Below are 27,776 nucleotides of genomic sequence, written 5' to 3' on the forward strand. Positions count from 1 at the left end.
TGCATTAGGACCAGGATTATTTTTTTGAGTTAATTAGTTGGGAGCTAATTCCGTTCATTAATTCTGAATGCCGCAGGGGCTGGGTTGGGGGTTTTTTGTTGTTTTTCTTTTTCTTTTTTTTTCTTCCAGGATTGTTATTTATTTTCACTCCCTTTTCAGCACGGCTCATTATGCAGCCGATGCTGGCTTAGCATCGCCCAAACCCCCCCAGTCCCTGCGGCAGCTTCAGGCTTTTCTTGATTTATAACCCACCCCAATTTGCATTTTCCCTGGCACTTGCCCTCCACTTGAGATGTCTCACAAGAGGTGAGGAAACTTTGCGAGGTTACATGAGGCAGCAGCATCTGCCCGGTGATAAAAGAACTGCATCAACAGAGAGGAGCGCGGCACATGGTTATCTCTTACTTTTTCCATCTAATATCGGTCCCCCTTGGAGACAGGGTGCTGTTTGCACACTTTCACCCTGCATCACCCCATACCCCATGTCAGAAAACACCCATCCCTCTGCGGGAAGAGCCCCAGAGGCAGTAAATTCCCTCGCAGGTCCCCAGGTCCCCACCAGCCCCTTCTGAGGATGGACTCCTTGGTGGCTGCCACCCCCCTGCAAGGGATGCAGGTTATTTTTGGCAGCTGCCCAGCTGAGCAGGAAGGGAAGGAGAGAAGGAAGGAAGGGAGCACAGTCACTGCTCAGATAGCACCAGCAAAGCCACGAGGGCTGAGCACAGCCTAACACAGTGGGAAGAGCCAGCGACCTGCAAGGACATGCATTCTGCAGCCACATGGCCAGCAGCCCTGCAGAGAGCATGCCTGGGGAAAGGAGGGGTAAACCAGAACCTTTCCTGCACCCAGCCCCCGGCAGGCATCAGGGGACATGAGGACACTATGTGCTGACAGTGAGGGACTAAATGCTGCTCAGAGCTGGTACCAGGACCGCAGGGTAGAGTCTTGTCCCTGGCATCTCCACATCAGCCCCATGCAAAGCCTTAGTTTGCACCAGTCCTTCCCACTTCCCCATGATGTGAAAGGGATGGGATCAATCCCAGTCGTGACACTGGTGGTCTGTACCCACCCAACACAGCCTGAGATGCTGGTGGGGGGAAAAGCCACCCCCGAGCCTCTGCAGAACTTGTGCTTTCACACAAAACCGCAATGTAACCCACACATGTGCTGGGGGGCAGATTCTCTTGGGAGGGACTGTGCACCCATAGCACCGCAGCACCCACCTCTGCAGCTCCTTCAGGGAGACAGTGACCCTCAGGCTGTGTCCCAGGAGGAAGAGGGTGGCCAGGATGTCAGCCCACTGCACCATCTCGCCCAGTGGGCCCCCCTTCAGCACCCGCGGGCTGAAAACGTCCCCCGACTCCTCTGTCAGAAAGCCGATGTGGATCAGGATCTGGAGAGACAAGGAGAGGGGTGGTGCTGAGGGAAGGGGACAAGTTGGGTTTTCCAGCCTGAAATGACTTATGGACCCCGATTGCCTCCATCTCCTTTTGCATGCTGGAATTACCCAGGGAAATCAGTCAGGTGTAAAGATAAGTGATCTATGTCCAATCAGCAAAGACCCGATAGTCAGAGTCTAGCAGCTCCCAGCAACTGGTGGTCTATATCCTGGGCCCCGGTTTATGTTTCCAATGTACATCACAGTCCATCCCGTGGACCAGAGCTGCATCTCCCAGGCAGAGCACCACAAAAACACTAACAGGAGGGCCAGCAACCTCAGCACCTCTGCGGAGGGGACGTCCCAAATTCCCTGCCTGCTGCTGATGGCTGTCTACTGGCTGGGCATCATCTCCCACCTACCAGGACCTATCGCCAAAATTCACCCCCATTGTTCAGCATCACCAGCCCTGCAACATCCCAAATGCACAGTTGCACCCATGGACACTGCAGATCCACACACTCCCACAAACTTATTTTCCTCCCAGCTCGCTGACATCCCAGCTGTCTCCTCTCCCCGTGTCCCCACAAGCTCAACTCTTCCATCTCCCCAGTGTGATTCCCACTCCGTGCAATTTACTCATACGTGTTTTTGGTCCCTTTGCCGGCCCTTCAGCTTCTGCTCAAGGCGCCGAGCTGCCCGCAGCCACTGCTGGGCCAAGTGCCGGATCCTCTTCTTCATGAAGCTGAGGGACTCCTTGCCTGTGCCGATGAGCTCCAGGAGGTGAGCCAGGTCATTCCGGAAAGCTGCCTAGGAAAGGAGCAGGCTCTGCAGTTTGAGTGTAGGGAAAAGTAGCTGTGAGAGGAGCCCCTGGGCTGCCACAGGGGCTGGTGGAGGTTTGGCCATTGTGGCTGAGGTGCTGCGGGTCCTTCCTGGATGGATAGTTTCCCCTGATGCCACCAGACCTGACGCTAGAGCTCCTCCACTTAATGTATCAATTCCAAGGGGCTCCGTTGCACCCAGAGCATCTTGTGACATCTTGAATTCCTCAGGAGAGGAAAGACATGGACCTGTTGGAGGAGGTCCAGAGGCCACCAAGATGAGCAGAGGGCTGGAACAGCTCTGCTGGGAGGACAGGCTGAGAGAGCTGGGAGTTCAGCCTGGAGAAGAGAAGCTCCAGGGAGACCTTACTGCAGCCTTTCAGTACTTAAAGGGGGCTCATAAGAAACATGTGGACAGACTTTTCAGGAGGGCCTGTAGCAATAGGACAAGAGGTGATGGTTTTCAACTAAAGCAGGGGAGACTTGGACTAGATATAAGGAAGGTATTTTTTACCTTGTGAGAGCCTGGTGAGAGCCTGGCCCAGGTTGGCCAGAGAGGTGGTGGATGAACCATCCCTGGAGACATCCCAGGTCAGGCTGGACGGGGCTCTGAGCAACCTGAGCTGGTGAAGATGTCCCTGCTCATGGCAGGGGGGGCACTGGATGAGCTTTGAACATCCCTGCCAACCCAAACTATTCTATGATTCTATGAAAACCCACACACAGCATCCTGGCCCTGCTGACACCGCTGGCTCTGGGGACATTTATTTCCAGCAGCCTTGAAGCCACCAAATCCCCCAGACCCCCAAGGACATGGGCTGCCCCCCGCTTACCTGCACCCGCGGCAGTGGTGGGGGGGAAGGCAGAGCCGCCGTCCGGTTTCGCCAGGGCAGGGGAGGGCAGAACCACTCAACTTCGCTGAGGTAGATGAGGAATGAGCACTCAGTGCCATCCACGCCGAAAAATGCATAGCAGGGGTCGGAGGTCCACCTGGCCCTCATCCACTGCAAGGGGGCAAAGAAACATAGGGGGCTGGACAGGACGTGGCAGCCCTGCCAGCTGCTCCTGCAATAGGCAACCTCTGTTCTCCATCAACCTTCTCAAGCTGGGAGCTAGAAATAATGGGCAGGGTAGATAACAGGCTGCAAACCAGGGTGCACCCAGTACCAGAGCTGATGTTTGCCCGCCTGGTGCCTCTGGGGCACACAGGGCAGAGGAAGAGCCAAGAGGGTTTGCTGGTGGCTCTCTGGGTTTCTAGCACTGGTTCCAGCACCAACATGTGCATTCGCTGAGGGCAAAGCCATTAATCCTCAGGAAATGATACACCACAGGGTTTTCTTCTCCTTTGTTTTGCTGGGGAACGAGTGGAGCTGCAGATCCCATTGTCTCTGGCACAGCGGGGCAAAGAGATAGATCCACCAGCAGTCTCCAAGGATGATTTCACATGGAGGAGAATAACCAGCAACTGGAGCAGTGATTTATCATTCCCCACAACAGTTCTCACCAGCCTCCTCCTAACTCAGCTACAAAAACAAATCTACTCGGGAGACAGGTCGCTGCACCCAATATGTAAAACGCAGCTATCGCAGGGACAGGAGATCGAATTACAGCCTTCCACAATTAAATTACATTCCGAATTTGCTTGGATTGTGGAAGGAAAGGATGCCTAGCACCGGGAGAAGAGGAAAATATAGCCTCCCTCAGTATCATTTTAATACACCCTTCAACATCTTCTCAGGGAGTCTCAGCCCTGCAGAAGCCTGAGTTTGAAGCAGGAGGCTGGGAAAGGGGAGGGAAGAGGGAGATGCTTTTAATTAGTTGATGTAAATATGCTCTCTGACAAAGTAATCGTGCTCTGGGCCAAATGCCAGGCTGCGCTCAGGTGTAAGGACAGGCTGGGTCAGGCAGGACATCCGACTGGAGACGGAGGTCCCGGCCACCCTAATGAGATGTTCTTCTGTGCCAACGCTGAGATTATTCCCTAGACACCAGCTAACGTTCCAGATGTTTAAAGAGGATGCAACAGTGATTTCTCCTCACCGCGCTTCTGTCGTTAAACACAGAAACTGCAGGCAGGGAGGGCTGGTCTCACAGAGCTGATTCTGCTGCTGCCTGCACACCTCTGGGTACCACGGCTTCAGGGATTCATACAACTAAAGTTGAAGGTATATGTCTTATTATCAAGGGACAACAGTTGAATTCATATAGCAAAGGCACCCAGAGGAGGTCAGACATCTCCCCTGTGTTTTCTCCTCACAGCACAGCCGTGCTCAGCTTTCCACATCTTTGGCTCTGCTCCTCCTTCTGCAACAGGCTGCACCTTTCCTTTTATGAAGCAGTTTTATTCTGGAAAGCATCCTTCTCCCCACTGCCCTTCCCAGTTTAACCCCCAGGGTCGTTGCTCTGTGTCTTTCCTGGCAGCTTCCAGCCCAGGTCTAGACCCTCTCCCAGGCTGGGAACCCTGACTCACCTCCACTTTGCCAGCGCAGTCAGGGTACTTGGGGTCCCTGGGCACCTCACACTGGTCCCTCCTGCCGTCCACCCCTGCAGAAAGACAATTTGGGCATGGGGAGAGCTGGGATGTGCTGGCAGAGCAGCTAGAAATGCTGGGAGGGGATGGGGATATGGTGGGGATGGGATGGGGTGGAGATGCAATGGGATGGGGTGGAAATGGATGTGATGGGATGAGGCTGCCAGACCTCAAGCACACACATGGACAATGCAGCTGGGCCAGGAGACAGCCCCATCCCACTTGATGGAACAGGGCACCAAGAAATGAAGCATCTTACCCAAGGTCAGGAAGGAAACAGAGGAAACCCTCCAGCCCTACTTCAACACCGAGAGCACGTTCCTCTTAACTAAATCTCAGCAGGTCTTTTTATAGCACCTCCCTGCTGCACTCAGCCTGCTCCAGACCCCAGGCCCCATCCATCCACGCTCCTGTTAATCATCCGTAAACAGGCTGCAGTGTCTAAGGAAGCACTTGACAGCCTTTATGCCATAAACTTGCAATAAAAATTGTCCTGCTGAGCTGTGGAGACTCAGCCTCCAGGGTCAGCCCTGGAATAAGGCACAAAAGTGGCTAAAAAGGTAAAAGCATCTTTTCTTCCTCTGTGGTTGGATTAATAAAAGGCACCATCCCTCCTATAAGCCCTGTTTGCCTATAACCGAAAAAGCATGAGGTGGGAGAGGCAACAGAGGCATTTTCTGCTTGTTGATGCCAGCCTAGATCCCAGAAACCAAGCAGCCATGTGGAGAAACATCTGGAGAGCCCAGCTGCCCCCCAGCACTGCCAGTGGGGTGGGAACATCTCTCCCGGTGCTGGATCCCAGCCCCTGGGCTTCACATCCAAACTGCCACATTTTTCTCTCCAGGTGTTTGTGCTGGTGCTGCTCCTCATCTTTAATCCTGCATTTAATTCTGTGGCATTTATTTCTGACAGGAATTCAGAGTTGTCACCATTTCTCTCCCTGGTAGGCTTGAGTAACCAAATTTTTCATGGTGGGCTTGGCTGGATCTCCCTATTGCAACTGCAAAACACGCAAGAGGTTGGGAGCATGGGAAGCCCTGGGGACACTCACCTTTCCCATTCAGGAGGCTGTTTCGGAGAATCTGATCGACTTTTATTGCAATGTCTGAGACGTTTTGAGCTATAGCTTGGATCCTCTCCATCAACCCAGCTGCTGGCTGGAACCTGGGGAAAAACATACAAAAATAGACCTTGAAAACTTGATGTCTCCCAGAGGTGACACCCAGGGGTGCTCATAGCAAACTTGCTGTCCGTGGAAGCTGCCAGTAGGTTGAATTTAGCTCCAGGATGCAACATGGGAACCCGTGGTCCAGCATTTTCTGGGCAAAGAGGTCACTGCCTTCCAAGAGGTATGATTAAAAATTTATGTAAATCAGTATTCTGCCATTTTTCACAGTGCGCTGATAAACACAGATACACCTGTGCATTCTACACGGGGAAATATTAAATAGGCTGGAAAAAAATTGGTTGTCTTATTTCAGATGTGCTATGTTTGAAAATCCTCTGCTGTGATTATTGGCCTTGTAGTGTATGAAGGGAGCCATGCTGGGAAAAAAGGAGAATAAGAATAAAAATAGAGAGAAAGGAAGGCAAAACCAGAGGAGGGCTGAGGAAGCTTGTGGGCCTGAAGCAGAGTGCAGAAAAATGCAAAACATGCACCAAAGATTGATGCGAGCAGATTTCCAGGTCTCCCAGCGAGGGCTGTGTGGGGATAGAGCGCTGGGGTTGAGGCTTGAGATCAGATGCCAGTGGTGTGAATAGCTGCATATTAATCGAATTAAACCTTGCAATCAATACCATCCTGGGTAAACAGCACCATTAAACTCATCTACATAACACACTGTGCAGACACGAGTGCTGTAAAGATGCTGGATGTCAATTAAAACCTGGTGTAATACATAAAAGGGTGAGAGAACTCAATCCATCAGCAGCGGTGCCCTCCACCTCCAGCACCTCGCCTGCCATTCCCGCTGCCAACAACAACTACGTCTCGACAAGCATGGTTATTGCTGTAAATAATTTCCCTTTCTGCAGCATCTGGGTCATAAGTTTTTCCCCCTGCTGCTGCCGAGATCATTATAATACAAGGAAATGTCATAAGCAGTGAGTAAAAGCAAAAGGGGCTACCTTGAATATTCTTGGCACAAAAAATATGTGCTGATGTCAGGTCCTTCTGGGTGAAGTTTTATGCTTGTTCTCCAGCAGATCAGTGAACACGAAGGCTGGGATTTAAAGTACCTCTGTCCTCAAGGCTAAAAAAATCCTGGTTTTATGAACCGATAGTGCTTCGGTTGTTGATTTAAAGTCCATTCGCTAGCAGTGAGCAGCCCACATTTTTCCTTCTGGTGTGGTTTATGACCATCCATACGCAACCCGCATACCTCCACAGGGAGCCACATAGCTGCGGCTCTTAAGAAATAATAATTAAACGCAGAGGACACCATTGCCCCCAAGTAACTTTCAACCTTTTGCAGAGAATAAACCCCAGGTCTCCTGCCAGCTTCTGTCACCGCTGCAGCAGGGAGGCTGCTCAGGAGATCTGGTAAAATATGGGCACAAAAATAACCTGTGATGAGCAATGCTTGTGAGCACGGCTCTGAGAAGACAGCATGCTCCTTTTCTGAGGGCTGTACAGCTCAGTCAGCCCTTAAAACCCTCAAACCTCCCCATTTCTGCAACCCCTTTTCCACCGGTGATCAGCTGTCAGACCATGTAGGTGATGCACATGTGCTCAGTAAACAGGGAAAAGCTGGGATGGGCAGCTTAGGAGTAAAATATCCCAAGATGCCATGAATTTAGAGCCAGAGAGCCCAGGTTCCTGCTCCAACAACAGGAGAGGGATTTGAGGTTGGTGGAGATGCTCCTCAGGTTTCTCCACCACTCATGGAAAGGAGGAAGGATGAGCAGAGCGGTGGCAGCCCTGCTCCCATGCTTCAGAGCACCAAATCAGCCCACAACTCAACTCCTGCCTCCTCTCAGAAGCTACTCCAGCTCTCACTCGGGTCAGAACCAGCTCCCAAAACACCCAAGGAATTATATGAAACCCAAAAGTCAACAGCAACCTTGGTCCCCATCTCCTATCTGATGCCCTCCAGAACTCAGCTCACCCAGGGCTGAGCACCCACAAACAAATTTAAACAAAGATCAGCATAATTATCCTAAATAAACAGCTTTCTTCTCCTTCCAGGCTCAGTCTCACAGCCAGGCTGAGTTGTGCCAGAGCTCCAGCCTCAGTTTCCACTGGGTGATGGGTCTGGTGCCTATGCCAGCTTGCCCAGCTCTTGGAAGCTACAGCTGCACCCCGAACACAAAGATTTCAGCTCAGAGCCCTTTGATGCAATCAAATGTTTGATCACCGCACTCAGGCAGCACTTCCAGTTCTCGCAAACAAGACAGCCACATCACACGGGCTCCATGGGACTTTCCCCAAAACACAGAAAGTTACTGAGAAGTGACACAAAAAATGTCCATGGTGGTTCTTGGTATATATTACCATGACGGAAAAATGGTAGAAAATGTCCTTCCAAAAAAAGCAACCCAGCTTAAAACTCCCATCACCTGGATGCTCATCACCCTTATTTGTCAAACTAGTTTGCTCCAAATCCTCATGACTTCGAGGAAGGGATTTCATGTTCGGGCCGGAGAGAGAGAACTGATGGGCTTTGGTGTTGGCACTAACGTGAGCAGCACCGAGTCACCTGCCTCGGTGTTTTTATCTGCTGGACAGCAAGGCTATCACTTGAGCAGCAAATTTCGTTCAACGTATTAAAGAGAGGGCAAGAAGCTTAGGCATAAGTTACACCACCTATCATTACAGTGATTTGTCACCTGGGCAGGGGACAAGAAAATAAGACATTTAAAGCAAAACCTGAAATGCAAAAAGGTTTCCTGTAGCTCGTCAGAATTTGATGCTTTATTCTTAGCAACTGGAGACAGTGGGTAGGACAAGGTAAGCGGTCTTTTCTGCTCGGTGACAGCGAAGCAGAAGGGGAATGTCCCACCATGTGTCCCCATCCAGTCGGGATACCAGGACAGTCTCTGCTAGCCCAGTGGGACGATGAATTTGCTTCCAGTGCTGCACAGGGAGCAGCAACGGGCTTTTTTTCCCCTTGTTGGTTTTTAAATTTTTCTATAGTGACAATATAAATGCCACCAAAATGCGCTGGGGCCGTGCCAGCTATTGAAACTATAGTAAATTACTATGGGTTTTCTAGAACAAATTTTTCCCTGGGACCTTAAAACCGTTTACTACAGCAAATACAGTACTTTTACTTCTAACCATCAATATTGATTTCATCTTTATTATTTTCAGATTTATGTTTCCCCGTGTTGATTAAGATTCAGATCACAATGTGCCTTATAATGCACTGTATACAGTGTTCATCTACTTTCAAAAACTGCTATTAAGATGTATCTTTCCCCACTGGCAGATCAGTTGCCATACAATATAGCCAAAGGTTGAGTTTTCCTTTACTTTTTCATGCATTAATTTGGTTCCTTTCACTCTGCCTCTCGTCCCCAACCCTGCAGCAGCAGCTCCAATTCACCCTGTTTATCCCTTTACAAGGCAGTGTATTTTTATTGCCTTTTATAGAAGTGGCATTATGAAAAGATGAATCTCTTTCTATTTGTGTGTTGTCTTCATAATACAAGCCTTAAACATATTTGCTTGTTCATCCGATATTTCTTCCTATTAACTGGTGAAAACAGTGACTTTGGGAAGACCAATACAGAGAAAAGTAGATGTTTTGAAGATAACACATCAACAAATGCAACATTTGCACGGAGCAGTTTACCACAGGATTCCAACTTGCTCATTACAACATCTGCACTCTTGTTCGCCTCTTTAAGGGTCTTTTTTTTTGGCCCAAAGACCCAAGATAGAGCAGAGAGGAGCTGGGAAGGGTGTCTAGGAGCTGGGGCTCTGGGGACATAAATCACCCCCCAACTTCCAGCCCCAGAACAGCCTCACTCTCCAGGACAGGGAACCGAAATCCCAGAGGATAATCCTTCCTGGCAATGGGAAAAGGGCCTTTCCCATCCTCCTGGCTGCTGCTGCAGCTTCTGATGTGCTGCCCATTAAAATAGCTGGGGTATCTCCTGCAGAAACGAACTGGGGGACATCTCCAGCGGGTCACCCCATGGGCTCAGGCTCCTCTCACCAGCCACCCACCCTGGCGGGACAAGCTTGGAGTCACACAACAGCCAGTGGGGAACAAGCCAAGGAAAGCCAAGGATAACTAAAAAAGGGTGAATTAAATCTCTGAAAAGATGGAACAATTAAGAACTTTGCTCCTCTGGTGTAAAAGAATCTGGGTAAACTACATTGAAGCCGGAGGCATCTCCTCCCCTGGCCCTGATGGGGACTCCAGAAGTGAAGGGTCCTCAGCAACCCCCTGTGCTGTGCCCATCCCCTATAAACTAATGCCAAAAGCACCCAGGACCAGGCTGGAGACATCCTCAGCAGCTGGCAAGAAACAAGTTGCTGCCTCTGCCAGGATGAAACAGGTTGTGGAGCCGGTGAGAAAGGAGACGAAGGCTCCTGCCAGCTGCATCCCTGATGCTGCCCCCCGGGCCAAGCTCTACTTGGCTAAACAACCACCCAGCAAAGTACACAGTGGCTTCACATGCCAGGGCTGGATCACAGGATGGGTCTTACCTTCCCCGCGGGCTGCTTCAGTGCTATGCCCACCCTAGACGGCTTTCACAGCACGTAGCACCAGCCTCACCTCGCAGACGCCCCCGTGAGCCCCGCAGCACACCAAGGAGATGGGGAGAAGACACACGGAGGGGTCCGAGACCACTAAGGGGACCGTGGCATCTGGCAGCGATTTCACTAAAGGCAGCTTATCAGCGGCGACAATTCAGGAATTAATAGAGCCAGGCTGGCAGGATGCAGGAACATCACCCATTTAGTGTCATATTGTGAGACTTTTAATTACCAGGGGAATATGGAGTCATGTAATGATTACAAGAACAAATACTTAAAGTGTGTGGAAATTAACTGAGTCTTGGCAGTAATTAAGCTTGAAGATTAATCAGTCGTTAGCAAGTAACACCCTTTGCAGGCTCACCACTGTGTGGGGAAGTGGGACGACTGGGGGTGCCAGCACTGTAGACCCCAGTTGTCCCCATTGTCACCTCCCTGCAGGCACGGGGCACATTGGGGACAGCTCTGTCCCTGGAGAAGGGCTTCTCTGAGCCCCAGCACTGTTGGGTTATGGTTCTGGTTTGGCTCAGCCACTCCAGTCCCCCTCGCTCCCTCCCAAGCGCTTTCCAGCCAGGGACCAACACTTCCACTGCAAACTAATATTTCCCTTGCCCAGTAAATAGCTCTCCAGGAAGCCTCCATAAGTACTTCTAATTTCCTTCCCCTCTGATGATTTATGAGGGTTGCATTCAATTAACAGCGGTATTGATTTCTCTGCAGCTGACTGGCAGGCTGCTCGACTTCACCTCTTCATTTGGGCTCTGCAAACCCAAGCCCTCCTGATTTCGTCGGAGATCCAGTGTTAAGCAGCAAAGCACTTTGTAAAAACAAGAATTAATCCACTTTTGCGCAGGTGGAATTGTAAAACCCACGCTTGCGGCTTTGCTGAGTGGGGAAAGAGACGAAGGCGGCCGCTGTGCTAACCAGAGACGCTTTAAATAATAAAATCCCTTTGAAATTAGCATCCTTTAATTGTATTATCTCTCGCTGACAGCTTCAAGTCAGTCACTGGTGATCAAAGAGACAGAGAAAGGGAGGGAAAGTGGAAACAAGTTCTTGGTGGAGTCCCAGAATCCTAATAACGAACAAGAGCAGGGTGTCCCCATGGCCATGGGTTCAGGAGCCACTGCTTGGTCCCACCGTTCTTGATGGTGCCAGTTCTGCATTGGCACAGGGAGTCTGCAGGCCGTTACCCCCCAGAGGGACAGGGACCTCAGCACACCTGTCCCCAGCTCCGTGGGGTCTCAGCCCAGGTTTTGCACCAGCCACTATTCTATTGGGGCAACGGGGATGGTGAAGGGGCTGGAGCACAAGTGTAATGGGGAGTGGCTGAGGGAACTGGGGGCGTCAGCCTGGAGTTTTTCTCTTGGCCACCAGTGAACAGAAATTACCATCACCTGAAATTACTGGTTGTTTTAATACAAGATTGGCCAAGAAAAATCATCAAATGTGAGCCATCACCTTCCAGTTGCTGGCGCAATAGTCCTGTCCATTCCTCCCTGGGATAACTGGTGTTCTCCTGTTGTGCCTGGGTACCAGCCAGCCTCATAACAACAAAATCCCCAGCACCTGCCATTATGAAGGTAAATTATATTTTTCAGTGGTTGAAATTATGTTACTTAAAAGGCAAGAGCATGTACTCCAAGGCTGCCTGTGCAGCTTTAATTCATGTGCGCAGGCAGTATGGCACAGCACAGCCTTTAATTACAGGCTCACTTACTCCGTTTTTCATTATAGGCGCAAAAGAGACTCGTAAGGGAAACGAAGGAGAGAAATGGAAATGATGATGGAAACAGGGCGGCACAAGAACCATCACCGGCCATTGAGCACGGCCAGGGGAGCTGCCGAGATGCACCAGCCCCCGCGACATGGCACAGGGCAGAGCAGCCCCGTGCATGTCACATCCCTGTCACCTCTTGCATGTCACCTGCGATTCCATCTGAGCAAAACCTGCATTTGCACCTTATGCACATTGCAAAGTTTGTCCCAAGTGCTGCCCCTCCACATTCAACTCACTTCAGTTACCACTTTTTCAGACCTTGGCCTGACAGCCAAATTAGTATTAATAAATGTTTAAAGGCTCTCAAAGCAAAGGGAAATGTCTCTTTAGCAAAGCAGCATGTCATGATGGGAAGGTCTGACAGCATCTGTCAAGGTGCTGGCTGGGATGGATCTGGTGTGTGCTGGGACCTCAGCTTCCTCCTCTTTCATTTTAAGTTTTGCTCACTCCAAAGTTGAACACATCAGCGCCAGATTTCAAACAACAATCACTTCCACAGCTACCTGAGGAATACAGGCACAAAGAAACCGACAAGAACTTTCTCTGGGATTTAACGGCAGCAGGAGCACAGCCCATGCACCAGGTACTGCTCCAGCCATCGGTGAGTCCCACCACAGCAGGGCGGTGAAGGGGCACCCTCCCACTCTGTAACACTAGCAGCTGGGACAGGTGCTACACATAACTCCAAAAATCACAGTAATTTCAGAAAGCCCAGAAGAAAAGGGTTCTAGAAATGGCGAACAACAAGACTGCAAAAGATCTGTCCAAGCCCCCTGCCCTGGTGGGCTGCAACATCCCCACGCAGCAGCTCAGCCCAACATCACAGGGCACACATGGGTGTTTTGCTCCTGCAAAACCCCCAAGCCTGGTGCTGCTCCCCAGGTTCTGCATGGGGCATCAGCGCGGCCAACTGACCTGTCCAGAGGGAATCGTGCTTCATCCCCTTTGTGGAAGTCAGTGCTGTTCTCTAGCCTGGCCAGGATGTCCATCCTCTTCATCAGCATCTCCAGCATGTCACTCATCCGCCGCAGCACCCCTCGGGACTCCAGCGCACCCATCACTGCAGGCACACAAAGAGCAAGGGAGACACGATGATGGGATACGAAATCCTTCTCCCCCTGGCTCCAGCCCCAAAGCTGCCCCCAGTTCTGCACTTCCCAACCCCATCAATGGACTTGGAGGCATATGGACCATCTTGGTGCCTCGCTGGCCCCAGATATCCCCTCCCTGGTTTGCCAACAGACCCACAGCCCCAGACACACCGTCCTGCCTAAGCATGAACTAAATCCTCAGTATATGGGCCCCTCGTGACAAGAAAGCCCTTGAGGTGCTGGAGCAAATTGAGAGAAGGGAACAGAGCTGGTGAGGGGCTGGAGCACAAGTGTGATGGGAGCGGCTGAGGGACCTGGGGGGTTCAGCTGGAGAACAGGAGCTGAGGGGAGACCTTCTGATCTCTGAACTGCCTGAAAGGAGCTTGGAGCCAGGGGGGTCGGGCTCTGCTCCCCAGGAACAAGCGCCAGGAGCAGAGGAAACGGCCTCAAGTTGTGCCAGGGGAGGTTTAGATCGGTTATTGGGAAGAATTTCTTCCCCAAAGGGCTGTGGGGCATTGGAACAGGCTGCCCAGGGCAGTGCTGGAGTCACCATCCCTGGAGGGGTTGAACAGACAGACATGAGGTTCTCAGGGACATGGGGCAGTGCCAGGGGTGGGTTAACAGTTGGACTCGATGGTCTTGAGGGTCTCTTTCAGACAAAATGATTCTGTGATTCTAATCCCTGCCTGTGCCCAAACCCAGTTGTGCTGCTGCAGCTCCCGATAACCAGCAGTGACACCAGCCGTGGATCCAGCCTCCTGACCCGCATTAACTCCTCTCCAGGCATTAACTCCTGACTTGTTCACTTGACCCAGCCTGTCCCGAGTGCTTACAGGAAACCAACTCCATTCTCAAACACAAACCAAGCAGCTTTTCAGTTTGCACTTCTATTTTTCACTCTCCAAGACCCACCTAGCCCAGCATCCTGCCTTTGACTGCAGCCTACAGGGGATTCTTAAGGAAAAGAACGGGAAACAGAGCAAATAGGTGGTCCTCCCCCAAAATACCCTCCTAGCAGCACTGGATTTTCCTGTTGCAGAGAAGAATTTCTTCTCTATTCAAATGTGCTACAGGGTGGGTGCCCGAGCACTGGAAATAGCTCTGTCTCAAGTGCTGCATCTCAGCAACACCCCCCAGCAGGGAAGACCCCAATTCCCAGCCCCATTTATCGCTGTGTTTCCTATGTGCTTGCACAGCACCGATCCACCACTGGGATGAAATCGCTGGGGGAAACATGAGCTCCTGGTTCCCAGTTTGATCGGCTGTCTAGTGACAGGCAGCCCTGAGCCCGAAGCCAAGGAACAGAAAATAAAGCTCCTGTTTCATCTCAGCACAGCTCATTTCATGTTAGTAATAACTTAATCAGTGCATAATCCCCTGAACTTCTCCCGTTTAGCTTATCTCCGCCGTTCCACTCATACATACTTTTTCGAGAAGCAGCACATATTTCATTTATGGAGCAGCAGGAGCCGGGTGCAGGGAAGGCGAGGAGCTGCCAGACTCCAGGTGGCTACCGGGACACACAGACATCTCCTGCATCTCCAAACAGATGCAAAACTGGGTCTTGCAAAACCAGAGGGAGCCTGTGCTGGTGCATTCCCTGGGTCCCCCAACCCAGCGGTGGGATGCAGTGGGGCATCCCAACAGCATCACATGCTGTCAGACACACGGCATGGGAACACACGTTTACAAGCCAACCCTTAACCTCCGGAGAATCTGACACCGGGCCAGCCAGACCTTCCACCCTTGGCTTAGATTATCAGCAACACATTATTTTTCCTGACACTATCTAAGAAAACAGAGGAAAAATGGAGAGCAAAAGCCATTCCTCAAGAAAAAAAAAAAATTAAAATCTCATTCATAGGGATTGAAACCAAATGCTCCCTGTACTCCCATGGCAAAAACTCGGTGGTTTCTGATCAAATCAGTGGGTGACCAAGGTCCTGTGCAGCCCCAGACCCCCATGGATGGGTCTGGGATCGCTGGAGACACCTTTGCCCATCCCACCAGGAAGGTCTCCCAGTCCCCTGGGGGATACGTGAGCCACAGCCTGTCCCATTAAAGGGCAGAAGTGCTAACAAACTTGCAATGAAAAGATGCTATGGGGGAAAAAAGTGGAAACCTGGACCCTGGTGCTCAGTTTGTACAGGAGCTTCCCCAAACACAGCTCAACAAACTGGGCAAAGACATGGCCAAGGAAAACAGAAAAGGTCTGAGATAGGCTTCAGTCAGAAAACCCACATTAGTTATTTCCCCAGGGGCTTTCCGTCCCAGGACTGAGCCTGCCCCGGTGATGCCCCCGCCACGCTGGGCTGTGTTCAGGGCTCACAGCCCCCAAGACCCTCTACTCATCTGCCCTGCGCAGTTTCCAGGACCAACCACTCCCCAGATGGGGACTTCTGCTCAGGATTTGCTCCTGCTCCAACATCCCAGCACTGCCAGTGGGTCAGAGCTTAGACCCTGAACTCAGTTTTTGAGCCAGATGGAGACCACGCATCCTTGTGTGCTCCTGTGCCAGCGATGGAGGCTGGAGGACAAGAGAAGGACCCAGTTCAACGCCTACAGCTGCTTAAACCACAACTACCACATTTCCATGGATGGAGTGGTATCCCTGGCCAAAGGATTTGTGACCCAGCTCATTTTAGGGGGGTCAGGTCATGCTGGTTCACTGGGAAGATGCAGGGATTGCATCTGGGAATGCAACTGAGATTATTTGAGAGCCGCTGCTGCCTTTGCCACTCGGGGCTGGGCTGTCACCCCAATTTGTAGCCAGGCTGCCTTCAGTTAATTACGAAGGCCTGTTTAGTGGTGTAGCTCACTTGAGATTTAAATGGCTGCTCGCAAAGCCCAGGCAGAGAAACAGCTCTGGCCCCTGATTAAAACCCAGATGCTTGTCCTGCAGAAAAGACACGAGAAAAGCTCTTTCCCTCAGCTCAGGATGGGTCCATGAGCCTCTCCAGCCCTGCTAAGGGGGATGAGGGAAACTGAGGCACGGAGCTACACAGGGCTCACATTTTCAACAGGCAGCAGCAAGACGATGTCCCTGCCAGGCACCCATGGGTGCCCAGTGCTGGATCCCAGGGACCACCCCATGCTTGAGATGGAGATTTCCTCCTGCTCAGGCTGCATCCACAGCACTGCAATCCAGCTGAGGATACTGCTCTGAGCCCACACCCACATCCCAGCCCTGTCCCAAATCGCTAGGGAGGCACGAGGATATTCCCACTGAGGAATCATCCCATTTCCCCCCGGATCCCAGAGGAGGCAGCACGGGCAGAGCCGTGACCCCCAGCCCCGCAGCCGAGCCCCCAGCACCAGCCCGGATTTCCCCTCGTCTCGCTGCCACCAGCCAATTCCCCAGCTGGTTTCGAGCAATTCCAAGATGCTTTTCAAGAGTAAAGCTCTGAGCTTTGCTGTCAACAGTGAGCGGAGATACTCCTTCTCCAATAAAGAAATAAAAAAACATCCCAAATCCTAAGTAAAAATAGTAATAAAAAATAAAATCTCAGCTTTCTCTGGGTTATCTTTTCAGGCACCCTGCCAGAAAGCAGAGCTGTCACAGCCAACATCTCCCTCCTGCCTTCCCCTGTCTCTTTGAGATGAAGTCGAAGCCCTTCCTCATCAACACCTCTCTTTTTCTGTTCTTGGTCTTTTTGTTGTTGTTGTTCCAGAAGCCTAAGCAGGATAACAAGAACAATTTGACATTTTTTGGCAATGATTATTACATCTCTTGGAAAGCGTGCCTCATTAAAACCAAAAGAAAAGGAGGAAAAGTGCTGAGGCGACTCTTTTAAAAAATGCAAGAGCCGGGATTAATTCGTTAACGTGAAGCGGAGCCCCAGACACCCGCCGAACGGCTGCTGGGCTGCCTGGAGCCTGTGCCAGCCATGGGGGGTCTGGGTACCCCCAGCTTTTCCCCTTAGCCCAGCAATGAGGATCCTCAAGAGACTTGCAACAGCACTGCAGGCAGACGGGATAAACCCAAACCCAAACCCAACTTTATCGCTTGGAAACCCAGCAAAATAGTCCTGCAAGACGGCTTTGCTTTAAAAGCAAGCAAGCTGCTAATTACAAAAGAGAAATATTCTAATTACCCTTGATAATCAGCAATGATGGGAGAGAAAACACAAGTAAAACTGCTCAACAGATTAATTGGAGTTTGCTAAAGGATGACAGGTTTTTGACAGTTTTCCTGAGTGGCAGCCACTCTTTAAAGGCAATCACTGAACCTGACAGGGGTTTTCATAGCAGCACTAGGAAATAATGATTGCAATCAATCATATCTTACTGGATTTCATGAGACATGCTGGTAAACACAGCAGAGGGAGGAGAATTATTTATGGTGCTTCAGAAGAGCATACAGCTAAGTAATTGGATGAAATCAGGGAAAAAAAAAGCAAGCATCCCCTAAGGGTGATGTCTAGTGGAAGAAGAAATAGTTTATCTGCAAAACCAGTGGAACAGTCAACAGCCAATATGGTCAAATTTGGATGAGTCGAAAGCCCAGGGAATTCACTGACAATACACTTATCTTTAAAACATGTTATTGGAGTGAACACATCCCTGGGCAGATGTCCCACCCCATGCCACCCCCTGCCATCGACACCTCTGGGAACAGAAGCCAGGACAGGCGCAGGGCTGAGTTCTGCACATGCAGAGCTGGAACAAGGGTGAAGGTCAATGCCAGATGCCTTGTGGTGACCATAAAGGAGCGGAGAGCAGCTGAGAAAACAGCATTTCATGGAGCATCTCCAGCATGACCGCGGCGTGGGGGACTCCTTGACAGGCACCCCAGTGCGGGACTGGGACCAGTGCAGATGATGTGAAGTGGTGCTGGCAAAGCCCAGGTTGTGCCACGGGGAAAGGAGCAGATGGGAAGAAGTTTCCATGCTCACACATTGTGTTTTGGGATGCTGAGCATCCTCCCCACGCCGCCCCAACATTGCTCATGCTGGGAGCCATCTCCACCCAGCACTTCACACAGATGGAACGTGCAGGATGTCGCCCTGTCACACAGGTTTATGTGGGGCTCTTGAATGCCTGGGCTGAGGTTTTCGAAAGGAGATAAAACCCATCAAGAGAAAAAAAAAATAGCGTTTTGGTGGCATGTTCCCTCCAGGCATTTGGAGTGATTCAAACCTCCTACTCTGCGTAGGCGCTGGACCCCAATGGCAGCTCCCTGTCCCTGTCACTTGGTCCCATCTGGCTCAGGGGGGGTCTCATGCTGCCCAGCATCAGTTTCATGCCGAGAAGACAGAGAAACATGTAGGGAAGATGGTGTTTGAGCTGCACGCTGCTGCCCCCTTCAAAGCATCCCTTGTGTTTTCCTCCAAATGGGTGCGGGACCCTGGTGCTGACTCACGGGTGCAGAGGTGCCACCCCCACCTCCATAGTGAGCTTTTCCACCCAAAAACCAGCCCAGTTTCAAGGGCAGCAAAAGCCTCCCCTACCCAGCAGTGACACAAGCCCATCGCTGACCATACTGGGGGGAGACAAAGGCACAACCTCGACCCATAGACCAGCGTGAACAGTGACGAAACATCCCCCCGACATTTAAAATGCAATTCCATAATATATTGCCGCTGTTCATAACATGGCTGATTTGTTGTTGATTTTTTCCCCTCCTTTTCTCAGACATAAGTCATATCCCTGCCTGGCTGTCTTGCAACAGCTGAACGCTCCAGTACAAGAAGGGAATTTGCTCAGAGATGGTGAGATATTACTTACACCCATTGAAAATACCAGCTGAATTAATTTCAATCTAAAGCATCATTTGCTTTGCTTTGTTTTTCCCCTTTAAAGGACAAGTCCAGGCTACTTAAACCCCTCAAAAGGACAATGCATTCTTAAAGGATTTCTTGGAGAAGAAACCAGAGGATCCCCAAAGTGGTGGGTGCACCAAGTCTGTTGTTGCCTCCAACAAACCCACCCACCTTTGCTAGTAAATTACTATGGATTTATTATTTTGAGTTACACAGAGAAAATATGGACCTACAACTGCCCCAATGCAAAAAGCATGAGGAGGCACACGGGGAGCTGTCACACCAGCAGTAATTTGGACCTGGAGATGCGTACAAAGGAGTGTGGGGGCTGCCAGGGAGACAGATGCTTCTGTATGGCCCCAGCTGCACCATCGATCTGCTGCTGAGCCGCTAGAAACGGCCGGCAATGAAGTGGTTCCCTGGTAATCAGCCAAATTAAGCAGCCTTAAGTCACCGGTTGGTAAAGTAGATTACGTCCTGCTATCATCTACCCCGTGGATTTATCCATCCCCTCGTCCACTGCTGTGCAATCAGCAGTAAATGTGCAGCCTCGGGGATGTTTTCACTCCCTCTCACGGCATCCCTGAGCAGGCAGAGCCCATCAGGCTCCGCTGTTCCCCGCACAGTCAGCTCCGGCACCGCGGGGCTGGCAGCCCTGTGCCACCACCCAGCCAGGCAGGAGTCACCCCGGGGCTCTGCTAATGCAGCCGTGTGATAGCAGCAATCACAACCCTGCCACAGGCTTGAGAGACCCCCTGGCTTTCCTACAGCCCCCCGCATGCCCGTGGTGCCTGGGGTGAGCTAACACTGCAGGGAGACCAATGTGCTGCAGAAGTTGCCCAGCTGAAAGCAAGAACTGGCTGTGCCATGTGCATGTTGCCCGAAACAGTGCTAGCAGATGGGAAGCAACCCCATTCAAGCCTACAAATCGCTCCCACAAGCACCTACGGCCCCTACGGCCAGGCACCGCTCTGCCTACCCCACTCCTGGACAGCCACGGCAAAGCCACAATCCTTGGGCTCTGCTCTCCTGCGCTGCCAACAGCTCCTGAGCAATGGGGCTGCACCTCTGCTCTCCTGCATGCTGGAGGTCCTTCCCCAGGAGAGTGATGCCCCACAGGCAGGTGATGCTACCTGAGAGGTGATACCCCACGGGCAGGTGATGCTCCCAGAAGGGTGATGCTGCACCAGGTTTCATGGAGGAGGATGGCTAGAGAGAAGCCACAGCAAGGTCCTGAGCAAACCTCAGCCTCCACCCAAGGTCCCACCAGTCCTCCTCCAGCCTGATGCTGCACGGAGTGCGGGCAGAGGGACCAGCCCGGTGTCCCCGTACCAATCCCACTGTGTCAGGGGTCTTGCTCCCAACCTGAGCCTACAGAAGGGCTCCTGCCACTTTCTCCACCCCACCCAGCTCCCCCTGGCTCCCCACCCAGAAGGAAATGCCTGACGGAGCAGACTGCAGCTCTCCACCTCCACCCCAACACATGTTCATCCCTATTTCCATATAAATAAGAAAAGGCAGGGAGCTGAGCAATACAAATAGACACATTCACAGATGGGAACGTTTCATTACCACAAGATAGAGCAGGGCTGTTCCCCCCAACTTTTATTACTCCTTGCCCCCCCAAAACACACACCAGAGACTTGATGTTCCTCGTGTGACATGGGGACAGTCCCACAAGTCCCACCACAAGCCACCACTTTCCAGACAAATTGAGCTCAGTCGGGGGAGACGGGCTGGGGAAAGGCAGGTAGCTGGGGAAGAGGGACTAAGATGCTCAACCCCAGCACAAGCTGCACTTCAGCTTTTATTTATTTTATTTTATTTTTTTAACCCCATCTTTTTCCCCCTTCCACTTTTTTCTTTTTTTTAAAGTACCAGCAGGGTATTTATAGTTGCTCCTCTCTTGCCAGCCAGCACTATTTTAAATTGCATTTTAAGCTGTTCTGCAGTGCTCCAAACACCTCACAATGCAGGCAAGGCTTTCAAACTACAAGATTAACATCGATCTCAAATTGCTTCCTAAAACACCAGGGCTCCAGCGCAGGGCTCGCTCAAGGGCAGTTGCCGGTAGCAAAGCCCAGAGGACAGCGGGGTTCCTAGGGCATGGCTGGACCCGACGCCGGGCTGGATGCTCTGGGGCAAAGCTGGACCCTGCTTTTGCAACCAGGACCCCCAGCACACACCGGCCCCACGGCACAGGGGCAGCCCCAGGGGAGCCCCACAGAGCCCTCAACCAGGGATCCCCCATCACCAACCCACCTCCCGGTTCTTGGTCTTTACAAGACAGCATATCTCTAAGGGCATCAGCATTTAACTCAACTAGTTCTCCTAACAGTCCTCATTGCTGACACGGGGAAAATTGTATTATCAAGAGCCGATAGCCCCAGGCTTGCAAGAAATCAGCCCAAACCCCTTGGGCAGAGGAAGGATCCGACCCGGCATTTGCTCGCCCGGAGATCAGCCAGGGACAGGTTCGGGTGGCTCATCACCAGCATCGCTGCTCTGGCTCCACATGCCCAGCGCTCGAGCCCACAGCCTTATTTACAGCTGCCCCAAAACATTGTTTCAGAAACAGCAGAACTCACTAATTTAACATTTCTAAAATTATTACCATTTTTTCCTTCAGCCAAAAATACTGCCCAAAGAGCACTGGGCATCCTGCCACTCGGTTTCCAGGGGTGAATAAATCATCCCCTTCCTGCAAATCCATCAGCTGCAGCCAAAACGAGCAGCCAGACCCTTCCAGCAGCAGCAGAGCAGGGCAGCAGCCCAAAGCGGAGCTCACGGGAGCCGGGGGCATTGGCAGAGCCACGGGACGAGCCTCAGCTAATCTCCGCCTGAGCTGAACCGAGCCCTGGTCTCTTGTTTAGGGCAGAGCAACAAATAAATCAGTGGGAAAAAACAGCTTTTACAGAGGCGCTATGGTTCCCACTGTGCTAGTTTTATTTTCTGAAGTACCTGCTGCCTCCCGGGCTCAGGATGAATTTTGATTTAGGAGTGAAACGAGGTAATAAAAGCATAAAGAGCCATTAACATCCCTCCTGGCCGTGGCGGGGTGTTTGCTCATCACACGTTGATGGAAACGCCGTTTGACTTCCTTATGAGCTATAGAAAATCAATTAATTGATTTAATCATTCCCTGGGAGTCGCTGCTGATGGAGATAACGGCGCTGGGGCCAGCGCACATCCCTGCACACAGACCTCCACCTCTGCCCCGCCAGCTCCAGACTCACCACTTCACATCTCCATCTTCCAATAAGTTGGGTGGCATTCATTTCTTTAATTTTTAAGCCTGCAGGCATTCAATTCTGAGCAGCAATTGTATCAAATGGCCACTTCCTCAGTAACAGACGCGCTCCCAGGGTGGATTAAGCCTGAACCACTACTTCAGCAGTCCTTGTGCTGCTTCTTACCCCTTTGTGCCCTGCAAAGCACCAATGGGCATTTTATTCTTCCAGTGCCTCCCCGCAGAAGTGGGCAGTAACCCCTGGTACCATGCGGAATCCCCACAGATGCTTTTAATTTCTTTATTTTCACAGCACTCCTTTCCCTGTCTGCAACCACAATTGGATAAGAGCACTAAAGTTCTACAGTTCCAATTTAAGCTCCCTTTCCAAGCCCGGGTTGGAGACAGGAGCACAGGGCAAGTTCACAACCCAACAGGGGATGCAGCACCCCAGGACCAAAACATGGTGGCCCACAGGGACACCAGGAGAAGGCGGTGCAGGAGAGGACATGTGCTTTTTATCAACCCCACGTTCTCCTCCCCAGGCAAAGCAATGATCTGCTCCAAAAAACCACAGATTAAGGCCAGCCCTGTGTTGCCTGTGGGGGTGCAAACTCAGCACCAGCCTGTCACATCCCGGGGTGCTGAACGGGGTGCTGGGGGACAGCTGGCACCCACAGTCACTGCCAGCAGCACCCATCATCACCACCAACAGCCATTCCTCAACACAGAGCACCACTTCAACCCATAAGCAGAAAAGCCTCCCTATGTTCAACAAGAAGAGCAGAATAAGTCATTATCCATTTCAAAGAACCAGCTCCACCGCTCCAGCCTTTTTTCTGGGTGAGGAAAACACCAAAGTCCATCTCCCCCAGCACAACTCCTCACCACAGATGTGCGCTCAGAACCGACCAGCTCTGTTTGGCACAAACCAGGGAACTTCTGGCAGGATCAGCTCTGGCCCCTGAGGCTGCTTGGGGTGGGACAGACACAGCGAGGCTGGAAATGAGCCCCGGGCAGGGAGGAGCAGCACAGCACACTGCTCCCCATGGCTCTCACCTGGATTACATTGGATATGAGGAAAAAAATTTCACTGAAAAGGTTGTTGGGCATTGGAACAGGCTGCCCAGGGCAGTGCTGGAGTCACCATCCCTGGAGGGGTTGAACAGACATGGAGATGAGGTTCTCAGGTATATGGGGCAGTGCCAGGGGTGGAGGAATGGTTGGACCCAATGATCTTGATGGTCTCTTCCAGCCAAAATGATTCTGATTGACCATGGGCTCCAGGAGACTCAAACACATGTCTGGATGCAGCAGCAGGAAAATTAAGCATTGGGGACATGCAGGATCTGTGTGTCCCAGCTGTGCCAGGGAGGTGACACGCACCCGCTTACCCACAGTCTCTCCATGAGGACCTGGGGAGATGCTCCAGCCAACGGCCCCACAGGCACTGCAGGAAGAGGGGTTCCAGAGAGGGGAACCCCCTGCTGCCTTTCCAGAGGGTTTTGCAGAAGCAAATTCTGGATTTGGATTGTGAGCACAGCCTCATCCCTCCATCCACCCGTACGAGCATCCCAGCTGGTGAGACACGCTCCAGCAGTGCATCCTGACAAGCTGCTTACAAACTGCTGCAGACAGTTATCCAGAGCTGCTCAACATCAAAACATAAACACAAGCAGCCTGGGAGAGGATTATAAGTCACTGGGGAAGAAACTGCAAATAATTAGTGCTGAGTTAGCACAGAAGAGTCTGCCCGGCTCCCTCCCTCCCTCTGCCTGTGTCACCCCCCGTCACCGTCACTTGGTTACACAAAACTTCGCAACTGGTTTTCCTGTCGCCTTCACTGTGCATTAAAGGCAGTAAGATAAATTTATAACTTAACTTGCATGACTTTTTGAAAGCAAAGGGAACATGAGCATCTCTGGCACGGCACATCTGTGCATGACATCTCACAGAGGTGGCAGCACCAGCTCTCACTCCCGGGTGCTCTCTCCAGTGAGGTCAGGTAAGACAAAGGGCTGTCCAAGCCACAAAGCAACTTTTGGGTATTTTGCCCAACTCAAGCTCATGTCTCTGCCCAGAAGAAATAACTGAGGAGCAGACTGGGATCTGTCACAAGTGGCAGGGACTCAAGTTTGCAAATGAGTCCAGAAATCACCTTTCTCAAGGGAGATGGGGATGTGAGGATGGACACATCTGTGTTTTGCTTAAAGCTCCTTGGGGCTGAGCAGCATCTTGCAGCAGCCAGGACATCGCATGCAGGGCTGAACTGAGCTGTCCCCTCCTCTGCTGTCCTCCCTTGCCATCAGTCCCACGCAGAGGGTGCACAGTGGGTCAGGATCATGCACATCCTCCTCCTCCTCTTCCAGCACGGCTGACTGTGAGGATGGATGACAGTTATTCAAACCCACTGTGATCGTTAGCAAATCAGAGCTTGACCTTTCTGCATCTTCCATGAGAACAAATTGATGGTACCTGGCCATGCTAACCCAGCTGGGACACTGCTGGAGCAGAATGAAAACCAGCAGAGAGAGGAGCAGGAGCAAAGAACCCCCCCGAGGAGATCATGTACATTCTCATGTTTCTATTTGGCCTCTTTGCTCCGCTCCTCAGGGAGCCATTCAAGGGACTGAACTTACATGAGATCTCATCACTTCAGTGTTATGACTCTGGAACGGTGAAGATGCCCTACAAAATCCTGAGCAACCTTCAACATTATCTTTTGCAGCACAGTTCCCTCTCCTCTGCCCCCTCCACCAACACCCCTCCTCTGGAGAGAAGCAGAAGCCACAAAGACCAAAGTATTCAGCTGTGCTGCACAGCTCAAAACAACCTCCCTCTTCTTCCTCTTCTATGTTCAGTGATGGAAGAAATTGCTTTAAGCAGATGAGACTCCAGGAACTGGAGCAAGCAACAGCCGTGGGAGAGGCAGAGCGCTCCAGCAGCTGGAACACAGGAGGGCTGGGTTTGGGTGATGTTAAACACCGTTTCCACTGCAACATGCCCTGGTTGTTGTCTGCTGGACCTCTCCTGAGAATCCTGTATCCCAACACAACAAGCCAGAGCCATTCTGATGCCTCAAGAAAGCAGCTTCACCCACAGCCTGCACACAGGACAAGATCATAGAATAGTTTGGGTTGAAGGGATGTTCCCAGCTTCCCCAGTGCCACCCCTGCCATGAGCAGGGACATCTGCACCAGCTCAGGTTGCTCAGAGTCCCGTCCAGCCTGGCCTGGGATGTCTCCAGGGATGGTTCATCCACCACCTCTCTGGGCAACCTGAGCCAGTGTTTCACAGACTCCAAAACACATCTCAGTACCCCAGGGCAAGGTGCAACAGCCTTGCAGAGATGTGCTTCACCACTGCTAACTTGTTTTTTCCTTTTTGTGTTGTAAAATCAGCTCTCACCTAATCCTTGTCCTTTCTTTGTCACCTGTCCCCACGGGGGTTGAGGAAATACCACGCAACACCCGTTTGTGGTCACCAACAGGAAACCAGCTTGAGATGCTGCTGGGAGCTCATTTCAGGGTGGAAAAAGGCAGGTGTCGAGCTCTCAAGCAAAGCACCAACCCAGGCAGGAAACACTTGAAAACGAGTTGAAAAAGACAGTTACAGGAAGAGTAAACACACAACTCCAGGGCTCAGCCAACCACCACTTCCCTAAGGCACCAAGATTCAAGGACCTCAGCAGGGGAACCACTGTTGCAGCACACAGACCCCAAGCACTGAGTTATCCCGATGAACAGCTCAAAGCACTTGTATCGAAGTGCCACCAAGGTCAGGTGAAATTAAATCAGAGCTCTCTTGCAGGAATCAGCAGCCCACAGCGAGGGCAGAGCTCAGCTCCAGCCACATCAGGACACCAGGACCCATCCTGCACGTCCCCTGGGGCTGCAGCAAATCCCTCCAGCACCTCACCCTCCCATACAGGAACCAACAGCAGGAGAAATCAGAAGCCTTTCCATTTCTTAAACCAGCTACAGCAATTGCAGGCAACATTCCAGCTACATCTAATCACGTTTTAACACTTAATAACCTATTTTCCTCCGCTAATCCTCTGCAGCAGCAAGCTCCACCAGCGGGATGTGCATCAGCGCCGATATCAGAGCGGGCACAGGGCGCTGGAGAACCTGCCCGGCCGCACTGAGAGCACAATTAGAGATTTGGGTGCTTTTTTGGGATCAGCCCCCTGCCCCAAGACAGCTTCACTCCAGCAGTAAAACAAAACTGAAAGATGGGGGAAGGGGAGGATAGAAAATAAATTTAAAAATAAATTTAAAAATAAATTTAAAAATAAATTTAAAAATAAATTTAAAAATAAATTTAAAAATTAAAAAAAAAAAACAAAATACATATTTTAAATTCTAAAAAGGAGAAGAGGGCACAGAAACCTCAAATCTCTTGAGTCTAGAGCCCTTCCCAAAGCATCTCCCACATTCAAAATTTATAGACTTGTCTGTTCTCTTTTCTTCTCTAGCTTTGTTTGTAGAACAAATTCTCTCCATAGCCATTTCAAAACAAAGGAAACTTCGTCTGTGTTTACTTGACAGCAGCGGATTAGTATAAAATAACTTGCATTTCAGAAGGTTTTTTATTTATTGTTAAGACGCAAAGCCTGTGCTGCATCGAATCACCGAGCAGAGAATCCACCAGAGGAATGATTTCTGGCACATACTGAGAAACTTGGCTTTTGGAGAGAGCCTTCAAGAAAGGGATTCTCATATAAAAGTAAAATTAAAAATGGGATTAACTTTTGGACTGTGACATTATCCATTTCTCCTTTTCATGCTCCCGCCTTACGTCTATCTTCATTTTGGTTTCGATTGGCTGCTCACACAGTTCAGAAGCCAAGAAAGCTCTGGGCAAGTCTGGGGATGGTTTCATAAGCTTCCCCTTGGACTGGAATATTTGAGGTTCAGTGCTGAGCTGCTCAGGATACCCAGAGAGAAAAAAGAACAGCCCCAGCGTATCCTAGTGAAGCTGGTGGTCCAGGGGTTTCTGCCCACCCGCCTCGTGTGTCACTTCGCATACCAAGAGGGAAAAAAATCCCCTATAATCAGCCCTCCTGGGAGCTGATCTTGGCATGGGGACAGGGACATTAACACAGCACCCATCCTCCTTGCAGGGGCAGGTACCCTGACCATGGTAAAACATGCAGAAAATACCGAAAGGCACCAATCCTGCAACCTGCTCTGCCTGAGGTCAGCCAGGCAAAGCCCAGTTCCTTGGAGAGGGGGCTTAATGGAGTTGGTGATGGGAACAATTAGGGGAGCATGGGGGCAGAAATGACAGGTGACATGTGCTCCATCCACAGGGGAGACAGCAAAGCCAGCTGCCGCGGGCTGCACATTCATCTCCCCAAAAGTCAACTAAGCAGTTTATGAGCACCATCTGACTTCTGGAAACCAGCACTTTAGTCTTCTCCTTCTGGAGGAAAGTAACTTTCTTTTACAGCCCTCCAGGGATGGTGACTCC

At 51.2% G+C, this 27,776-nt stretch overlaps 1 protein-coding gene across 2 annotated transcripts in view; it reads right to left on the minus strand.

The window, feature by feature from the left end:
- MGAT5B (alpha-1,6-mannosylglycoprotein 6-beta-N-acetylglucosaminyltransferase B) overlaps window positions 1–27,776 on the minus strand; it is a gene marked incomplete at both ends in the record, with an annotated part of 58,002 nt that overhangs the window by 23,730 nt on the left and 6,496 nt on the right. For both annotated transcript variants that reach the window (XM_080356399.1, XM_080356398.1), the window contains 6 exons: window positions 1,224–1,393; window positions 2,024–2,188; window positions 3,033–3,203; window positions 4,670–4,743; window positions 5,781–5,893; window positions 13,135–13,279. In XM_080356399.1, the coding sequence (XP_080212525.1) occupies window positions 1,224–1,393; window positions 2,024–2,188; window positions 3,033–3,203; window positions 4,670–4,743; window positions 5,781–5,893; window positions 13,135–13,279 (838 nt within the window). The remainder of the gene's footprint in view (window positions 1–1,223; window positions 1,394–2,023; window positions 2,189–3,032; window positions 3,204–4,669; window positions 4,744–5,780; window positions 5,894–13,134; window positions 13,280–27,776) is intronic.

This window comes from Nesoenas mayeri (genome assembly GCF_963082525.1).
Source record: "Nesoenas mayeri genome assembly, chromosome: 19".
Classification (NCBI taxonomy): Eukaryota; Metazoa; Chordata; class Aves; order Columbiformes; family Columbidae; genus Nesoenas; species Nesoenas mayeri.